Source organism: Dipodomys merriami, unplaced genomic scaffold (genome assembly GCF_024711535.1).
Source record: "Dipodomys merriami isolate MVZ:Mamm:240054 unplaced genomic scaffold, mDipMer1.0.p SCAF_9, whole genome shotgun sequence".
NCBI lineage: Eukaryota > Metazoa > Chordata > Mammalia > Rodentia > Heteromyidae > Dipodomys > Dipodomys merriami.
The window spans coordinates 63,258,307-63,274,030 of NW_027206512.1; the positions used below are offsets into that span (position 1 = coordinate 63,258,307).

General features: G+C 63.1%; 1 protein-coding gene across 3 annotated transcripts in view; it reads right to left on the reverse strand.

Moving 5' to 3' along the window:
- Crmp1 (collapsin response mediator protein 1) overlaps positions 1-15,200 on the reverse strand; it is a 41,154-nt gene extending 25,954 nt beyond the window's left edge. The window contains exon 1 of one of the 3 annotated variants that reach the window (XM_070012362.1): positions 14,727-15,200. In XM_070012362.1, coding sequence (XP_069868463.1) covers positions 14,727-15,107 — 381 coding nt within the window. In that variant the 5' untranslated portion in view covers positions 15,108-15,200. Of the gene's footprint in view, positions 1-6,616; positions 6,653-11,633; positions 11,784-14,726 lie in introns of those variants that run through there. The other 2 variants (XM_070012363.1, XM_070012364.1) reach the window with 2 other exon arrangements.
- Positions 15,201-15,724: the final 524 nt, after the last annotated feature.

The window sequence follows — 15,724 nt, forward strand, 5'->3', positions numbered from 1 at the left end:
CAGGCGTGCCTCTTTTAGTTTTCACAAAATAAAGTAACTACTCTTATTGAAATCTTATTTTCTTATTTTTACAGTGCTGGGAATCAAAGCCAGGGCCAAGACACACTAGGCAAACATTCTACATTTCTGAGCTACAACTCCAGCCCCAAGTTCATACATCGAAAAGAAAAGATCAAGTCAGAACCAGTGGCTCACACCTGTAATCCAGCTACTCAGGAGGCTGAGATGTGAGGATCACAGTCAAATCCAGCCCGAGCATGAAACTCTGTGAGACTCTTACCTCCAAATAACCACCAGAAAACTGGCAGTGGAGCTGTGGCTCAAAGCGGCAGAGCACTAGCCTTGAGCAAAAAGCTCAAAAAGCCTGGGCTAGTGCCCAGGGCCTGAGTTCAAGCCCCAAAATCAAAAAGAAAAAGAAAAGAAAAGCACACCCGCCACTGTCCTCTCACAGGACAGCTGAGAGAGGAGCAAATAGCTAGCGAATGCAACCCATGTGGCTGGGCTCTGGACACACATCACTATTTGTCTGCCTCAAAGCAATGAAAACGGCTCATGAAAAGCTCAAAAAAAAAAAAAAAAGGCTAATTTAATAACAGGCCAGAGACTGCCAGCCAGCTCATTTCATGATGACAGCAACAACAGGAGGAGAATTATCCACAGCCTGGCTGTGTCTTCGCATCAGTGTGGCAAAGAGACAATGTCCAGACGCAGAGAGGGCCCGGCCCTGGTCTTATTCTACTCATCCCGGGTGACTGGCTTTCCCACACCTGCCTGTCACCCAATGCAATGTAGACAGTTGTCACATTGTATCACTTAGGGAGTAATGAATGAGAAGAAGAAACCATCTGCACATTCGCTGACCACGGTCGGTTGAATCTGGGTGTTGAACTCACACAGAGCGACCAACTCTAGGGCCTTGGAGAGGGAAACCAGAAGGGACCCACAGGTGTCAGCCCTGGACATAGAGGCGTCTGGGCTCCGAGAGATGGTCACGGAGGGGTTTGGTGCGTAGAAAACTCAGAAAGGCTTTCTTTATGTACTGGGGTCTGAAATTAGGGCCTTGTGCTTGCCAGGCAGGCTCTCCACCACAGATGGGTCTGCCCTGAGGCCCGCACAGGAGCTCTGGAGCCGGAAGGTAACCACAGTCATGTTCTCCTCAAAGCTGGGATTTGTTAGCAAAAATAAGTAAAGGTGGGCACGGGGTGGGGGTGGGGGGTCCACACCTGTAATTCTCACTACTCTACAGACTGGGATCTAAGAATCACAGTTTGAAGCCAGCCTGGGAAGACAAATCCATGAGACTCTTACCTCCAGAGAGTCAGCGAAAAGCCAGAAGCGGAGCTGCGCCTCAAGTGATAGAACATCAGCCTTTTGTGAAAAAATCCAAGGAAGCATGATAGATCCTGAGTTCAAGTCCTAATACTACTATGCATGTCCACGTGCGCGCGTGCACGCGCGCGCACACACACACACACACACGGAGAATAAAGCTGTGTTCAAGTTCACAAAATGCATCCCGAAACTTTACATATGTATCCTCTGAACCAGAAATTTAATGCTGGGACTTTCTTTTCAGGAAAAATGTCCCCCAACAAGTGCAAAACTTGCATACAAGGATGTGATTCAGAATCAACTATGGTGGTACAGTCACACCGCCGACCACCACACCGCTGACCGATCACAGGTCCTTTGGCTATTCAAACATCGTCTAGGAAGTACTAAAGACAAACCGCAGGAGAAAATCGCCATGCCACGCCCTCCTCCCGGGAAGAACTCAAAGGGAGGTGATGCTGCTGACCGTCACCGGCCACCCCACCAGAGCCAGAGGGACGCTGGGGCCCAGAGCTGTCCCCTAGCCCTCCCCCTGCCTCCCCCAAGCAGAGGACCCTCGTGGCCACAGCCCTGTGTGTTCTGCGTCTGCCAGAACAGGGAGCCAGCCAGGGAAGCCACGGCGGCGACTCACGTGTGCTGAGCAGATGGAGGGGCAAGGGAAGAGAGCGGAAGAAATGGAAGTTTGGAAACACGGAGGGGATGAGGAGGAGAGAGGGAGCGAGATGGCTATGATCATCAGAGAAGGAAAAGCAGACAAGGGAAGAGAGGAAGGGAATGAAGGAGGGAGGAGGCAGCAAGGTGGAAGGGCAGACAGGAGTAGACCCGGCCCTGCTCTCCCTGCCAGCCACAACTGGGAGGAGGCGCCCTGCCAGGATGTCTTGGCTCTTCCCATGGGCTTTACAGGAGTTTGGGGGCTGTGCTTACAAAAAGACTCTTCGAGGCTTCAGGCACTCCCAACCACACATCAGCAGCAGGAAGAACATTCACCTCCTGCTGGGGGGACGAGGGGAGGTGGGGATGTGGCCTGGGGAAAGACTTCCGGTGGGCTTCCTGTCTACACTTGGGGACTGGTGAGGGTCCCGAGGTAGCCCTCCCTCTGCGTGGCAGGAATGAAACTGTCTGTCCTCCCCGCACAGCAGGGAGACCAGAAGGCCACTGCGGTCCGGTCCGAGGGTCCTCAGAGGTAAACAGGAGATGATGTCCTTACCAAACCTACACTTAGCCGAACCACTGGCCAAGAGCCCAGCTATCAAGAAAACACCAGACACACAGAGCTGTCATTAGACCAGAGAGGCTGTAGCCAGGCTGTCAAAGAAAATTCTAAAAATAAGAGCAGGAACGCCACAAAGCTGAAAAACAGGGAGAACTTTCAGCAAAATGAACCACATCTCCCCAGACAAGGTGCTGGGAGCCCAGTGCAGCTGGCGGGACCCAGCAGACCTCCGACTGCTCTGGGGCTGCCTGGTCAAAAGCCAACCCAGATGCTTTGATCAGGATTTTTTTTCCCAGCTGCAGGCACTGACATTGGACATCCCCGGAGAGTTCTGTATAAATGCTCGCAGCTCTTCCCGCCTCCCACCCCTGCCGCCGCCCAAGGTGGGGGCCGTGCAGGTTCCCTTATAGAAAGCCCACTCTTGCGACCCCGCGTCCAGTGCGTGGTGACAATCCCACCTCCCAGTGCTGCTCTGTGGGCTAAGCTCCAACGGGTGAAGTGCAGGGACAGTCCCGAAACACCAGCACCTCAGGTCCAGAGCTTTCCCACGTCTTCTACGTGTTCTGACGATGTGGTCCTCACCGCCTCCCCTGTGCCGGCCCCAGGCTGGCCCCCACACCTGTCTCCCTGCTGTCTATCTTGTCTCCGCCACAGGACAAGCCCGAGTGACCCTTCTGAGACAAACCGATCATGTCTCAACTCTTCTGAAAACCCTTCACTGCTGTCCCCTCCCGGGCCCCTCCAGGCCTGACCAGCCCTCCCTTGGCCTTGGTCTTCCACCTCTGTCCACTCCCCCTCCGGCTCCCAGGGCCGTACAGCTGTGTCAGCGGCCTCCCTGCGGCCTGGGTCACCTGCCAGCCGGCTCTGCCCTCAGACCCCACCTGCCTACCACAGGCAGCATCCTCACTCCAACCAAGGGGCTCCTTAGAGATCCCACAGCAGCACCAGGACTGCGTGTGGGCCAGCAGCTGGCCAGCTCCCGGGAGACTGCGGATCCTTCCCTTGATGCCAGCACCGCCACTCATCTCCACGCAACTCCTTAGCTCGGTAGCTTCTAGTGAGATCCGCCATCTCTGTAGAGATCCCTTGGCCTGTGGGTGGAGCTAGTCAGAGTGGCAGCCTCGCAGGAGTGCTTGGGCACATGTGCACACATTCCATATGACATCCCACATTGTAGCCTGGGGTGGTGCCACACACGGCATGCCACTGCATGGAGAACACAGGTAGGAGGACCATGGTCAGAGGACAGATTTGGGCAAAATGGGAGCCCCGGTCTGAAGAATAAAGTAAAACGGGCTGAGGTGCAGACAAGTGGTAGAGCACTGCTTAGCAAGTGCAAGGCCCTGAGTTCAAACCCTAGCACAATTAAAACAAAGAATCCAACCAGGCCCTGGGCTCACGCCTGAAATCCTAGCTGGGATCTGAGGACTGCAGTTCAGACAGCAAGGGCTGGGAGACTCATCTCTAATCAGTAACACACAGCAAAAGCTGGAAGTAGAGCTGCGGCTCACATGATAGACTGCTAGCCTTGAGCACAAAGAAGCTCAGGGACAGCGCCCAGGCCCTGAGTTCAAGCCCCAGGCCTGGCACCAAAAAAAATTTAAAAATCCGATATTCTATGTCCCATATCTGTGATCAGACCTTCAAAAAACCAGTGGAGAGAAATTCCATTGCTTTTTATCGTCTTCTCAAAGAAGTCTAAACCAGTTTAAAGACCAGCACCCAATCGTTCAGATTGTATTTCCTATTGTTCTTGTTCTATATGTTCAAAAAAGGAAGGAAGAGAAGGAAGAAGGGAAAAGAGGAAGGAGGAAGGGAAAGAAGGCAAGTCAAATCCAGACACAGAAATTGTGCTTGACTAGAAACGGAGGCCGGGGGCCATCTGGAAAATGAAGGGCTCAAAGAGCAGCTACTGAGGAAGCTCAGGGGGAGGAGCACTCTGCATGAAGACGCGCCAAGAACAGAGGTGCCCCAGAGCCGTGCGCTCCCAGTCTCCAGAGAGCGAGAGGGTGTTTGGAATTCCCATACCAATGAGAAAGGGGACCCGGGGAAAGAGGCACGGACACGTGCCTCCTGAAATGCAAAACATGAAATAAAAATCAAAGATGCAGAAAACTTTTACAAAATGTCCCAAGGTCCTTTCCACTTTGAGAAGACAGGGATCAAACATTTGCTGAGATTTTAAGTGCGTAAGCCCTGAGGGCTTGTGAATCGCTTGACAAACCACGCATGGCAGCATACTTTGGGGACAGAAGCCATTTCTTCCGAGGACAACCTGCTTGCTCCATGTGATTCTGCACCAAATCTTTCCGAGGAATGGATCCCAAGCTCTGCCCTCCGTCTTCCTTTGGTTACGCATGGTGACCCAGCTTGCTGGTGGAAAGTGTGTCTGAAATGTTTCTTTTCAGTGTGCGATACAGTGGAGCCCATAAATAAAGCAGATCCGCCCTCTCCTTGCGGCCAAAGCACCACTTTAGAAGCCCTTCATCTTCTTTTTTTTGCTTTGTGCTCCAAAAGCCCTTCATGCCTCCCTCCAGCCCCTCCTGAATGAGAAGTATACGACGTTGTGCACAGGCAGGGAGCTCGAGAAGGCAGGTGGAAGGCAGGCAGGGCTAAAGCCTCACTCTCCCAAGAAGGGGGGAAAGGCCCTCCTGAACTGGACAGACCCTGCCCTGGGCCTCCTGTGCCCACCACCCAGTGGGAGCAGACAGGAGAGATGAAGAAGGATACTGTGTGGGAAAAGTCACCGCCTCCAGCCCTGGGAGGAATAACTCAGAGGTTGAGTGGAGAACCTGGTCCAGAAAAACACTCCAGTGCCCGGAGCACGAGCCTGGGGAGGGGGTGGGGATGCAACCACACTGCCATCACCTCCTCCTCTCACCCCCGGGAAGCAGCCCAGCTCAGATCACCAGTGCCAATTTAGAGTTGTCTCTTCCCAGAGCAAAGCTGTGGCTAATCACGGTATCTCTCCAGGCCAATCTGAGTCTTGTTCTTTCTGTGCTCAGGAAATACTTTCAGAGAGCAGAGAATTCTGCAGTATTGAAGGTATTAAACGCGGAACTCCACTGCCTCAGCAACCAAGACTATGCAATCCCCACCACGGCTCCTTGTGGAGAATACCTCTCAATCCTACTGGTTTGGCCTTCAGCACCATGGTGCTGTCCACTGTGCTGACCGGTTCTAGCCTATGGAAGAGAGGACAAGGGCCTGGGAAGGTTCCTTTCTGTGGGCGGGACTTCTGCCCAGTGATAGACGCTTCCTGCTCCTGAGCGTGAGTATACCACCTGACAGACAAGCTGTAGATTTGGTTGTAGCATAAATGAGCGTTGCATGCTGGTCCAAAATTAGCAGCACAGCTGCACCAGCTCCCAGCACATGGGCTGAGAGAGCCGCGGGCTGCAGATAGCTTTTGCTGACCCAGTTTCTATACGACCCTTTGTCCTCGGTTCTCTATACCCAGCTGTTCTGTATTTCCAGCCCATGATTCTCTATCTCTCTCTCTATTGCTAACGGTCCATCGACACACCTCAGTTCAAGGCTCACTCACAATTCCCTTGCAACTTTTTCTCCCTCTCAACCCCTATACTTCTGACTGCGTGGGCTTCGGCTTGGCCAGTGATTACCAGCATCTCTCACATGCCAGATCTCTCCCATTTACCCCTCATATCTCCCGACCAGGACAGATTGGGCTTTGGAGCTTGGTCACATGACTTGCTTTGGCTGGGAGACGAGGAGCAGATTTGAAACCCTCCGCGTTCAAGGGAAGGCATCCAGGTTGGTGCCCTGCTGTTCCTTCGGCCTGGGTCTCCGTGTGAGGAGCCACACAGAGCAGCTCACCAGCCACGTGGCTGAGACTGGAAGGTGTGTGCCAAGGCCCAGAGCTGACTGATGCCCCACCCCAAGGTTAACAATGGCATCCTGAGTTCTTACCAGGCGCAGGCTCTGTGCGCTTGTCAGTCCCATTTCACACAGAGCCACAGACAGATGCAGGGAATCCAAGCAGCTTACCCACACCGCACACCAGGCATATGAATCCAAGCCCAGCTGGTCTGATCTCAGAATCTTTCTTACCTGTCTCTTCCAGCACACCATCTCCTTTACGAACTTCCAGCAGCTTCCAGTTGCCCACAGAAAGAATTCCAGCAACTTGTAACAGACTCACAGGAGCCAACTCTGGCTATAAAGGAACCTGAGGCTCAGGAAGAGGGACTGGCCCCAGATCAGAGGCAGGCAGGAAAGCCCCGAGAAGCCCTGTGTCTTCCTGTGGCCTCGGAAGCTGTGGCTCTCTTCCAAAGCCCTGCAGAGCCCACGCCCGCATCCACCCACGCAAATTTCTCAAGTGCCTGGCCTTCATGCGCTCTGGGTCACGTCTGCCCTCCTCCCCACCCCACCCCACCCCCCGGCCCTGGTCTCATCCAGCCTTCCCATCTGCTCTGGGTGCTCTTCCCTTCCCTCCAGCTGCCAGCCCCAACCAGGCTGCCTCCAGGCTCACACTTCCAGCCAACGCCGAGTCCTCTCCAGAGATCTCTGGACGCCTGTGCCCACATCCACGCGCCTGCACCTGGCCACTTGCAGGGCATTCCACTGCCCTGAATGCGGCCAGTCTGTAGCTAATACCTTCTAGCTAGCCAAAACTAGCTCCCTTTCCTCACAAAGAGCCTGCGCTTGAAGAAAGGAACTACAACCAGGCACGCACGTGTGTCATCCTGCATGTGAATAAGCCTTGACCAGGTTCATCCTGGGAAGCCTGGGTTCAGGACCAGCTGTGCTGTGGAAGATGTTGTGGCTCAGGACCACTTCGTGTCCCCTCTGAAACTCTGAATCCTAGTCTCATTGACATCAAGTGCTTTTCTTATTAGAGTATGCCTCCCCTGCGCTTCTGTGAGCGTCTGGCCCGGAGGGCAGAAGCTCAGCACCCGCACGCCTCCTAGCCTCTGCCCCACCCAGCACTGAGCCACAGGCACGTTCGTTCTCGGCTCTGCCTAGATCCTCAGCTCCCTCCCATCCGCAGTTGACTTCCAGCTGATGTCACAACACACATGGTGAATCGTGCCACCGTGGGCGTCTCAGATCCTTTGTGTAAAGCAAGGAATCACTGAACATCTCCACCAGACGCAGCGTCACCCGTGGGAGAAGCTCCGTGTGGGGAGGGCTGTGGGTTTGCACATCAGCACAATTCAGCCCCATGTCTCTCACCTGACGCTTTCTTCCCCCAACTACTTCCACTGTTTGAACACACACATATGTATCATACACTCACACACAGTACCCTACACTCACATCACAATACAAACACACACACACACACAAACACACACACACGGTCACCCCCGCTTCCCTCCCCCGACAAGCATAGTGATTTCCTCAGCAGACAGAGCAGCCCACGTGCTCTCCGTACTCCAACAGAAACTTGAACACGAACCCTTCATCTACGGTCGAGTGAGAGAACCCTGGCACGCTGCCAAACACCTGTGAACCTCAGTTTACTCTTTAGGGCTGCCTTGCTGCAGTGCTGGTCTGAGGATCAAGTGGGACGTAAAGGAAGCCATGCTGAATGCCAGGACCAGAGCAAAGGCACACACACACAATCCCACTCACAAGGGTTTATTTTAATAATAACCACACAACCATGGTGGTGGGCGCCTTGACTGCCCCCCATACACACATGCACCAATGAGCAAGCAGGTTTTATGGGGAACAGAACCTTCTACAGGGCTAGGAGCCCAGGCCTTTGTTTGCTCGGAGCCACACCCAAGATGCTGCATTGGCTTCATATACACTAGGCCCTTAGAAACAGCAGAATTACTCCTGGGCTGCACCGTTCATTAAAAACCACACATGAAAGAGACCGCCATCAATACTTTAAACAGTCCTCAGGGGCAGAGCTAAGTGATTGCACATTTCCCCTGTTCTCTCTCCACCACGCTCACCCTTGAGATCAGTGACGGGGCTGAGACGGAGAGAAGAAAAGACGCCAACATCGTGAGCACTGCAAGCAGCACGCACTCCCCATCCAGCCCTCCCGGCTCTGTCCACGCGGTGCCCATGTGGTGCCCTGCCAGATGCCCGTCCCCCTGCTCTGGTTCTCTGGTCTCCACCCCCCCCCAGGGGTGTAGCAGGAGTGACTCCACACCCACCGGGCAGGACCTGGGGCTGCAGGGGAGAGCTGCGCCCCTTCCCCTCTGCACGGCCCTTCTCCAGAGCCTGGGTCTGACCCAGGCAGCCAGAAACACAACCAGCATCTCCAGAGTTTGTTCTGACAGCACAGAGAGGCCACATGCCACACCCCTTTTCCACAGCACCCCCCCCCCCAGGACCAGGCTGAGAGTCCCTGTTTGGGTCTCCTCTTATGTTACCCACCACCCTTGGTGGCTCAGATATCAGCCTCAGCTAAACCTGCACCTCCTTCTCACCTCCTGCCTCCCCTGCAGCCCACTGCTCCCAGAGAGGACCAGGTGCTAATTACGGAGGCGTGGCAGCGGTGGGACACATCAGGGTGGCTTGTGAAGCCACCATGGCACTTCAGGGCAGGATCTGGTCCCTGTCACAACATGTGCCCTGTGTGGCTGAAGGGTCCTGGAAGAAAGCCCACGCCCCAGCTCCGTCATCTCTGGCTTGTTCTTTCTGGCTGGTGTGAGCAAACTGGGCCAAATGAGCACAAATGCCTGGAGGTCCTTCCGGAGGTGAAGGGTCGTGTCAGCCTCCCTGCTCTCAGGCCCACCGCAGCCCTGCCCGCAGCTTCCCTGCCCCTCCACCACCCTGTGCTCTGCATGCAGGACCAAGGCAGTGGGCCCTGGTGAGCCTTCCCGAGCCCAGGGTGGTACCCAGCATCCCTCCACGCTCTGCCAGGCTGGCCAAGGGAGCTCAGAGCTCTGGAGGAGACCCAGGGTCGTATCCCAGCCTTGGGCTCAAAGACACCAGAGCAGCGTGCACACCCAGGCCACGTGGTATAAAAGGCTGGGCAGGGAGCTGTGGTGCCAGCCACGGCCCGGTAAAGCCCCCGGGACACTGGTGTCCTGAGCGCAGGGACCCATGCTGGGGCCCTGGCCTCAATGACCTGGTCACGCACAGACCCCTGCGCCACCACCACCTGCCCAGTGCTTCAGGAGAGCAGATTTGGGGGATCAAGACAAGGACCTGACCAAGCACCTCACCTTCCTTCCCCCAGTGCCTAGCCTGAAGCCACCACACGCCTTCCACAGACCCCCCTTAGCTGGCCAGTGTGGCCTCTGGGTGTCGGAAGGCAGAGTGTGAAGATGGCCTGGGCTCCTTTCCACCCCCAAGGGCCACGCCTGGTGTGAGAACTGCGTGCAGGTGTGAGCGCTGAGCGCAGGGCGCCCAGGGCCCCGGGCCCCACCCCTGGGCCCCACTCCCAGGCCCCACCCCCGGGCCAGCACAGCCTCTGGGGGCCATATGTCCAGTGTCTCCCTCAAGGGACCATGGCTGAGAGCGGTAAAACAAGGCAGCCCCACACAGGGCAGGTGTGCACACAGGGCAGGTGTGCACACAGGGCAGGTGTGCACGCCATCGGTGCCCCCTGCAGGTGAGCGGGCTGTCCCAGGCCCAGCCCAGACTCAGGAGGCGCCTACGCTGCACTCCTGGGGACCAGCCTGGGGGTCCGCGGGCTCTGACCTGTGGGGGACGGCCTCCGAGCCCACACAAAGCCCAGACGGGGCTCCTTTGTTTGCGGCCCGGCCCGGGCCTCGGAGCCCGCAGGCTGCGGTGGGGCCCCCACGGGGCTGGGGCGGTCCACCCATCCACCCATCCTGGGAGCGGGCGGGGCCTCCATCATGGCGCTGACTCTCCTGACTCCAGACTCCGCCGGTCCAGGAGCAGCGCCGCCCTTCACTCCCCGCCTCCCTCCCTCCCTCCCTCCAGCTGCCAGGTGCCCCACCGAGCCCGGCCGCCCACCAGGCGGGAGGGACGGCTGGACCAGGCCCTCCCTCTTTTGTTTAGCCTGCGTCCTCGGGGGCCCATCCCGAGGGGGAGGGTCCGCACGGACCCCCCCCACCGCACACCCCAGGGGGAGGGGGCCGCACGGACCCCCCCCACCGCACACCCCAGGGGGAGGGGGCCTCACGGACTCCCCCCACCGCACACCCCAGGGGGAGGGGGCCGCACGGACTCCCCCCACCGCACACCCCGAGGGGGAGGGGGCCGCACGGACCCCCCCCACCGCACACCCCAGGGGGAGGGGGCCTCACGGACCCCCCCCACCGCACACCCCAGGGGGAGGGGGCCGCACGGACCCCCCCCACCGCACACCCCAGGGGGAGGGGGCCGCACGGACCCCCCCCACCGCACACCCCAGGGGGAGGGGGCCGCACGGACTCCCCCCACCGCACACCCCGAGGGGGAGGGTCCGCACGGACTCCCCCACACCGCACACCCCAGGGGGAGGGGGCCGCACGGACCCCCCCCACCGCACACCCCAGGGGGAGAGGTCCGCACGGACCCCCCCCCACCGCACACCCCGAGGGGGAGGGGGCCGCACGGAATCCCCCACACCGCACACCCCGAGGGGGAGGGTCCACACGGACCCCACACTGCACACCCCAGGGGGAGGGGGCCGCAGGGAACTCCCACACCGCACACCCCAGGGGGAGGGGGCCGCACGGACTCCCCCCACCGTACACCCCAGGGGGAGGGGGCCGCACGGACCCCCCCACCGTACACCCCAGGGGGAGGGGGCCGCACGGACCCCCCACCGTACACCCCGAGGGGGAGGGGGCCGCACGGACCCCCCACCGTACACCCCGAGGGGGAGGGGGCCGCACGGACCCCCCCACCGTACACCCCAGGGGGAGGGGGCCTCACGGACCCCCCCCCACCGTACACCCCAGGGGGAGGGGGCCGCACGGACCCCCCCACCGTACACGCCCGCGGGGAGACGCCCGAGCCGGCCCCGCCCCGCCGAGCGCCCGCATTGTCCGGGAGGCTGGGGGAGGGCGCGGGGCGCGGCCGGCCCCGCCCCGCCCGCGGCGACGCAGGCAGCCGCCCGCGGCGCCCCCACCCCGGGATCCGGCCGGGACGGCGACCACCGCCCGCCACAAAGGGCCGCGGCGGCGGCGGGGCGGGGCGGGCTCACCGTGATGTGCGGGATGCTCTTCTTGCCCTGGTAGGACATGGCTCCGCCGGCGCCGCCGCCCCGGCTCGCGCGGGCTCTGTCGGGGCCGCTCGGGCTCGCTGCTCTCCCCGGCCGCGGAGGGCGGACGGACGGACGAACGGAGGGACGCGGGGACGCACGGGAGGAGGGTGGGGATCGGCGCCCGCAGCTCCCCACGCGCGCGGCCGCCCGGCTGCTCGGCTGCGACGCCGCCCGGCGGGGAGGGGGCGGGCGGAGGGGAGGGGCGGGCGGAGGGGAGGGGCGGGCGGAGGGGGAGGGTCTGCCCGCCGACGGCTCCTCCCGGCCTCGGCGGCGGCGGCGCCCGATTCGCCCCTCGCGGCCCGAACCTGGAAGCGCTGCCCTCCGACCGCAGCCCGCGCGCGCCCGCGCCCGGTCGGGCCTCCTTCCCGGGAAGTGGGGGGGGGGTTAACGGGAGGAGAGAGGGTCTGGTTTTCGGGAAGCTTCTGAAAGGAAGAGACCCGCCCGGCACCGGGGCGCCCCGCCCTCCGCGCCCCCATTGGCCGGCCCCCACCCCGCCCCGGCGGCCCGGCGCCCCCGCCCCACACCTCACTCACGCGCACTCACACCGCCACCGCTCCCGAGGTTCCAGCCCAGACAAAAGGTGGCCCAGGTCCCCAAACCCAGCCCCGAGGCCTCGTCCTCCCTCTCCCCCACGCGAGCGGGGCCCCGCGCCCGGCCGGCGCCGCACAGTGGCCAGGCGCGGTGACCTGGGAGCAGCGCAGGTCCTGCGTGCGGACCGTGAGTGCTTGGCCAGGCCGTGACACCAAGACAGGCGGGGGCCTGGCAGGGCAGGGGTCCCGCCTCAGCCCAGGGGCCCGTGATCTGGGTGTTTCTCCGGGGACACAGCTCGATGAGCTGCCCCGGGGGAGAACAAGGCGAGCGCCCCGGTGCGCGCCGCCGGCACCGGGCAGGTGCGGCCCCGCCCGGCCACGCGGCCGGCCACGCAAGCACCCTGGAGCTCCCCGCCGTCCGGACAGGTCAAGCCCGGAGTCGGGTCCCCCGCGCGCAGGAGAGCGCGGAGACCGGGCTCGCCCCTGGGGACGGCTGCACCCCCTCGGGGATGCTCGGGACTCCAGGAACATCCGGCCAGCATTTTCCCTTTTCTTTTCAGAAGGAAATGCAGGCTTCTCGGAGGTAACCCGTGCCCCTGCTGCCAAAGGCATTAGCTCTGGCTAGCGGCGTCTGGAAGCCAGGTTTCTGCCCAGTTGGTGCCAGTGTCACTACACTCATTCATTCATTCGTTCGTTCGTTCGGGTCGGCCCCTGCCCTGAGTCCTAAGCCACCGTTTACAGCCGGAAGCTGCAGGTGGGGCCCGGCTCCCACCCGACGCCCAGGTTCCCTTCCTGGGATCTAAGTCCTAGGCGCCAGCACCCTGGCGTCCCCCGGGGTCGGCGGGGGCGGGACCGCGTGCGAGCCGGAGGGAGGAGCCCAGCGGAGCGCGGCTCCCCGGCCGGCGTCCCGGGTACAAAGCGCCGCAGCGGCTCGGCGTCCGGCCGCGGTGAGCGAGCATCGCGCATGCCCGGCAGAAACCCCTCCTCCCTCCCAGGAAGGAGCCCCGCGGGCTGGGGAGGGGCGCGAGCGCCGGGCCCGCCCCGGAACCCCAGCCCTCCGCGGCCCGCGCCGGGCCCGCGGTGTCGGCGGAGGAGGCGGCCCCTCCGAGGGGAAGGCGCCCCTTGGGTTCCCCGGGCCCCAAGCACCGCCCTTTGTCCAGCCTCTGAGAAGCCAGGGGGAAGGACAGAAGGACCGGCCAGGGGAAGGGGCCTGGCGCTGAAGGCAAAGCGACCCCCCCCCGCCACGGCGCCACGCGCCACGGCCCGGAGCCCGCGTGGGGCGCGCTGCCCGGCAGACACGGCCTCGGGACGGCCCCGGGCCCGGCACAAAGCGCTCCCGGCCTCCCTGACAAGGCGCCTGTCCCGGAGAGGCCGCGGAGGCGCGGGGGATTCGGCAGGCGATTCCCCGCGCAGGCCTGGGATTTGGGGGGGGGGACTGCGATCGACTGGTGGGGGGAGGCCGAGCCACCAAGAAAGAGGGCTGGGAGGAGGACGGCGCAGGACCCCCGGCCGCCCCGGCCCCGCCCGCAGCTCGGCCCGCGCTCGGGCCCGGATTCAGGACCTCGGAGAGCTCCGCGGCGCAGCCCGGCGCCCCCTCCGGGAAGCCCTCCCGGATGTCCATCCCCACCGAGCTCGGTCTCCCTCCGAGTTCGCTGGGTTTCTTTGCCGTCTCTGAGAGCGTTTAGGCCGGGGCCCACTAAGCGGATATGGTACGAGGGCTCCACGGCCAACCTGCGTGAACGCGCCCGCCCTACCGGTATTCGCCGACAGTTCCCACGGTGAATCGGGGCCGGAGGGGCACTCGTGGAGGGCGGGGCCGGTGGCTCCGCCGGGGCCGGGCAGGGCTGGGGCCGCGGCTCCGGCCCAGGCGGCTCCTCGGTGGTCCTGCGGCGCTCCGACTTCCGTCCCCGGACACCTGGCTCTGACCTCAACCCCCCCTGCACCCCTCTTCCCCGCCGGCCCCCAGCTCGGAGGGTCCAAGCCCCCGCCGCTGAGCTCCTCGGGTGGCCCCCACCCCCACTTTGAGGAGAAACAAAACCTTCGGGCCAAGGACGCTACGGAGACCCAGGTTCGAATCCCGGCCGTCCCCCCAACTTGCACGGCGGCGTCTTGCCGCGCGACTCTCGCGGGTAACCCTTGAAGATCCTACGAGGCGCGTGGACGGAGGGGCTCTAACCGCGCTCTAGGCCGAGTCCTTCCCGGCCGGAGGCGGGCAGGGTGGCTGCCCTGCGGCTACGGAGCGCGTCCGGACCGGGGACCCCAGGTGAGGGCCCCGGGCTCACTCCTCCCGGGGGGGGGCCCTGGGCGTCCTAAGGCCCCCCGGCCAACTTACTCCCCCGCTCACACCCTCGCCCTCCCTCCCGCAGAGGCTCTCCGGGCCCGGAAGGGTCTGGGCCGTGCACAACTCTGCTGGGCAGCCCGGCCCGGGCGCCCGACCTCTCTGAACCCCTCGATGGGGCCCCGCCCCTCCCGCGTGCGGCCCACGCGCGCGCCCCGAGGGTACCTGGCCATTGTCCCGGCCGAGGGGCAGGTCGCGGGGCGCCGGGCAGCGGAGGTGCAGCGCGGGCGGGCGGTCCTCGCGCTCGCCGGGCGAGCTGACGGCCGAGCCCGAGGGCTCGCTCACGTCGCTGGCCGTGTCGTCGCTGCCGCCGGGCCCGGGCAGGCCCGAGGCGTCGGGCCGGCCGGCGCCGCGCGGCGTGCGCGCCGAGCCGCGGCGGCCCACGCTGTACGCGTCGAAGTCGATGGTCTTGTTCTCGTAGGCGCCCTCCACCGCGGCGAACATGCCGCCGTACTTCTGCCGCGGGGTCTGCGCCGCGCTCCCCGGCCGCGCCAGGTACACGGGCAGGTCGTCCTCCGTGTTCCACGCGCGCCGCCGGTCCGCCATGCCCGTCCGAGGCCGGCCGCCGCCGCCGCGCGCCGAGCTCCGCGCCTGAGTGCGGGGCCCGCGGCGGCCCAGGCGCGACTGCGGCCTGGGGAGGGAGGAGAGAGGGGCGGGCCGGAGGGAGGCGTCGAGGGGCGGGGCCTGGGCTCCGGGGGCGGGGCCCGGGCGGGGCGGGGGCGGGGCCTCCCGGTCAGCACCTCGCCTGCTACAAAGGACGGCGGGGCGGGGCGGGGCCGCGCTGGGGCGGGGCGGGGCCGCGCTGGGGCGGGGCGGGGCCGCGCTGGGGCGGGGCGGGGCCGCGCTGGGGCGGGGCGGGGCCGCGCTGGGGCGGGGCGCGGAGGACGGTGACGTCGGCGCGGAGCCGCAGCGCCGAGGGCGGGCAGCCGAACCGCAGTGCCCCGGACGCACCCCTCCTCCCCGCCCCCAGGACGCGCGCGGAGCGGGTGGTGGGAGCGGCGTGCATGACCACACACGCACACACACGACTGGCTCACACCCGCACCGTAGACAATTACAACCGGCCCGCCGGTGCACCACGCACGCGCCAATGACGCACGCTCCCCCGGGACACCGGCTCCTTTTCGCACCGCATTGCACACCCGTAGAGATTTGTGCGCGGC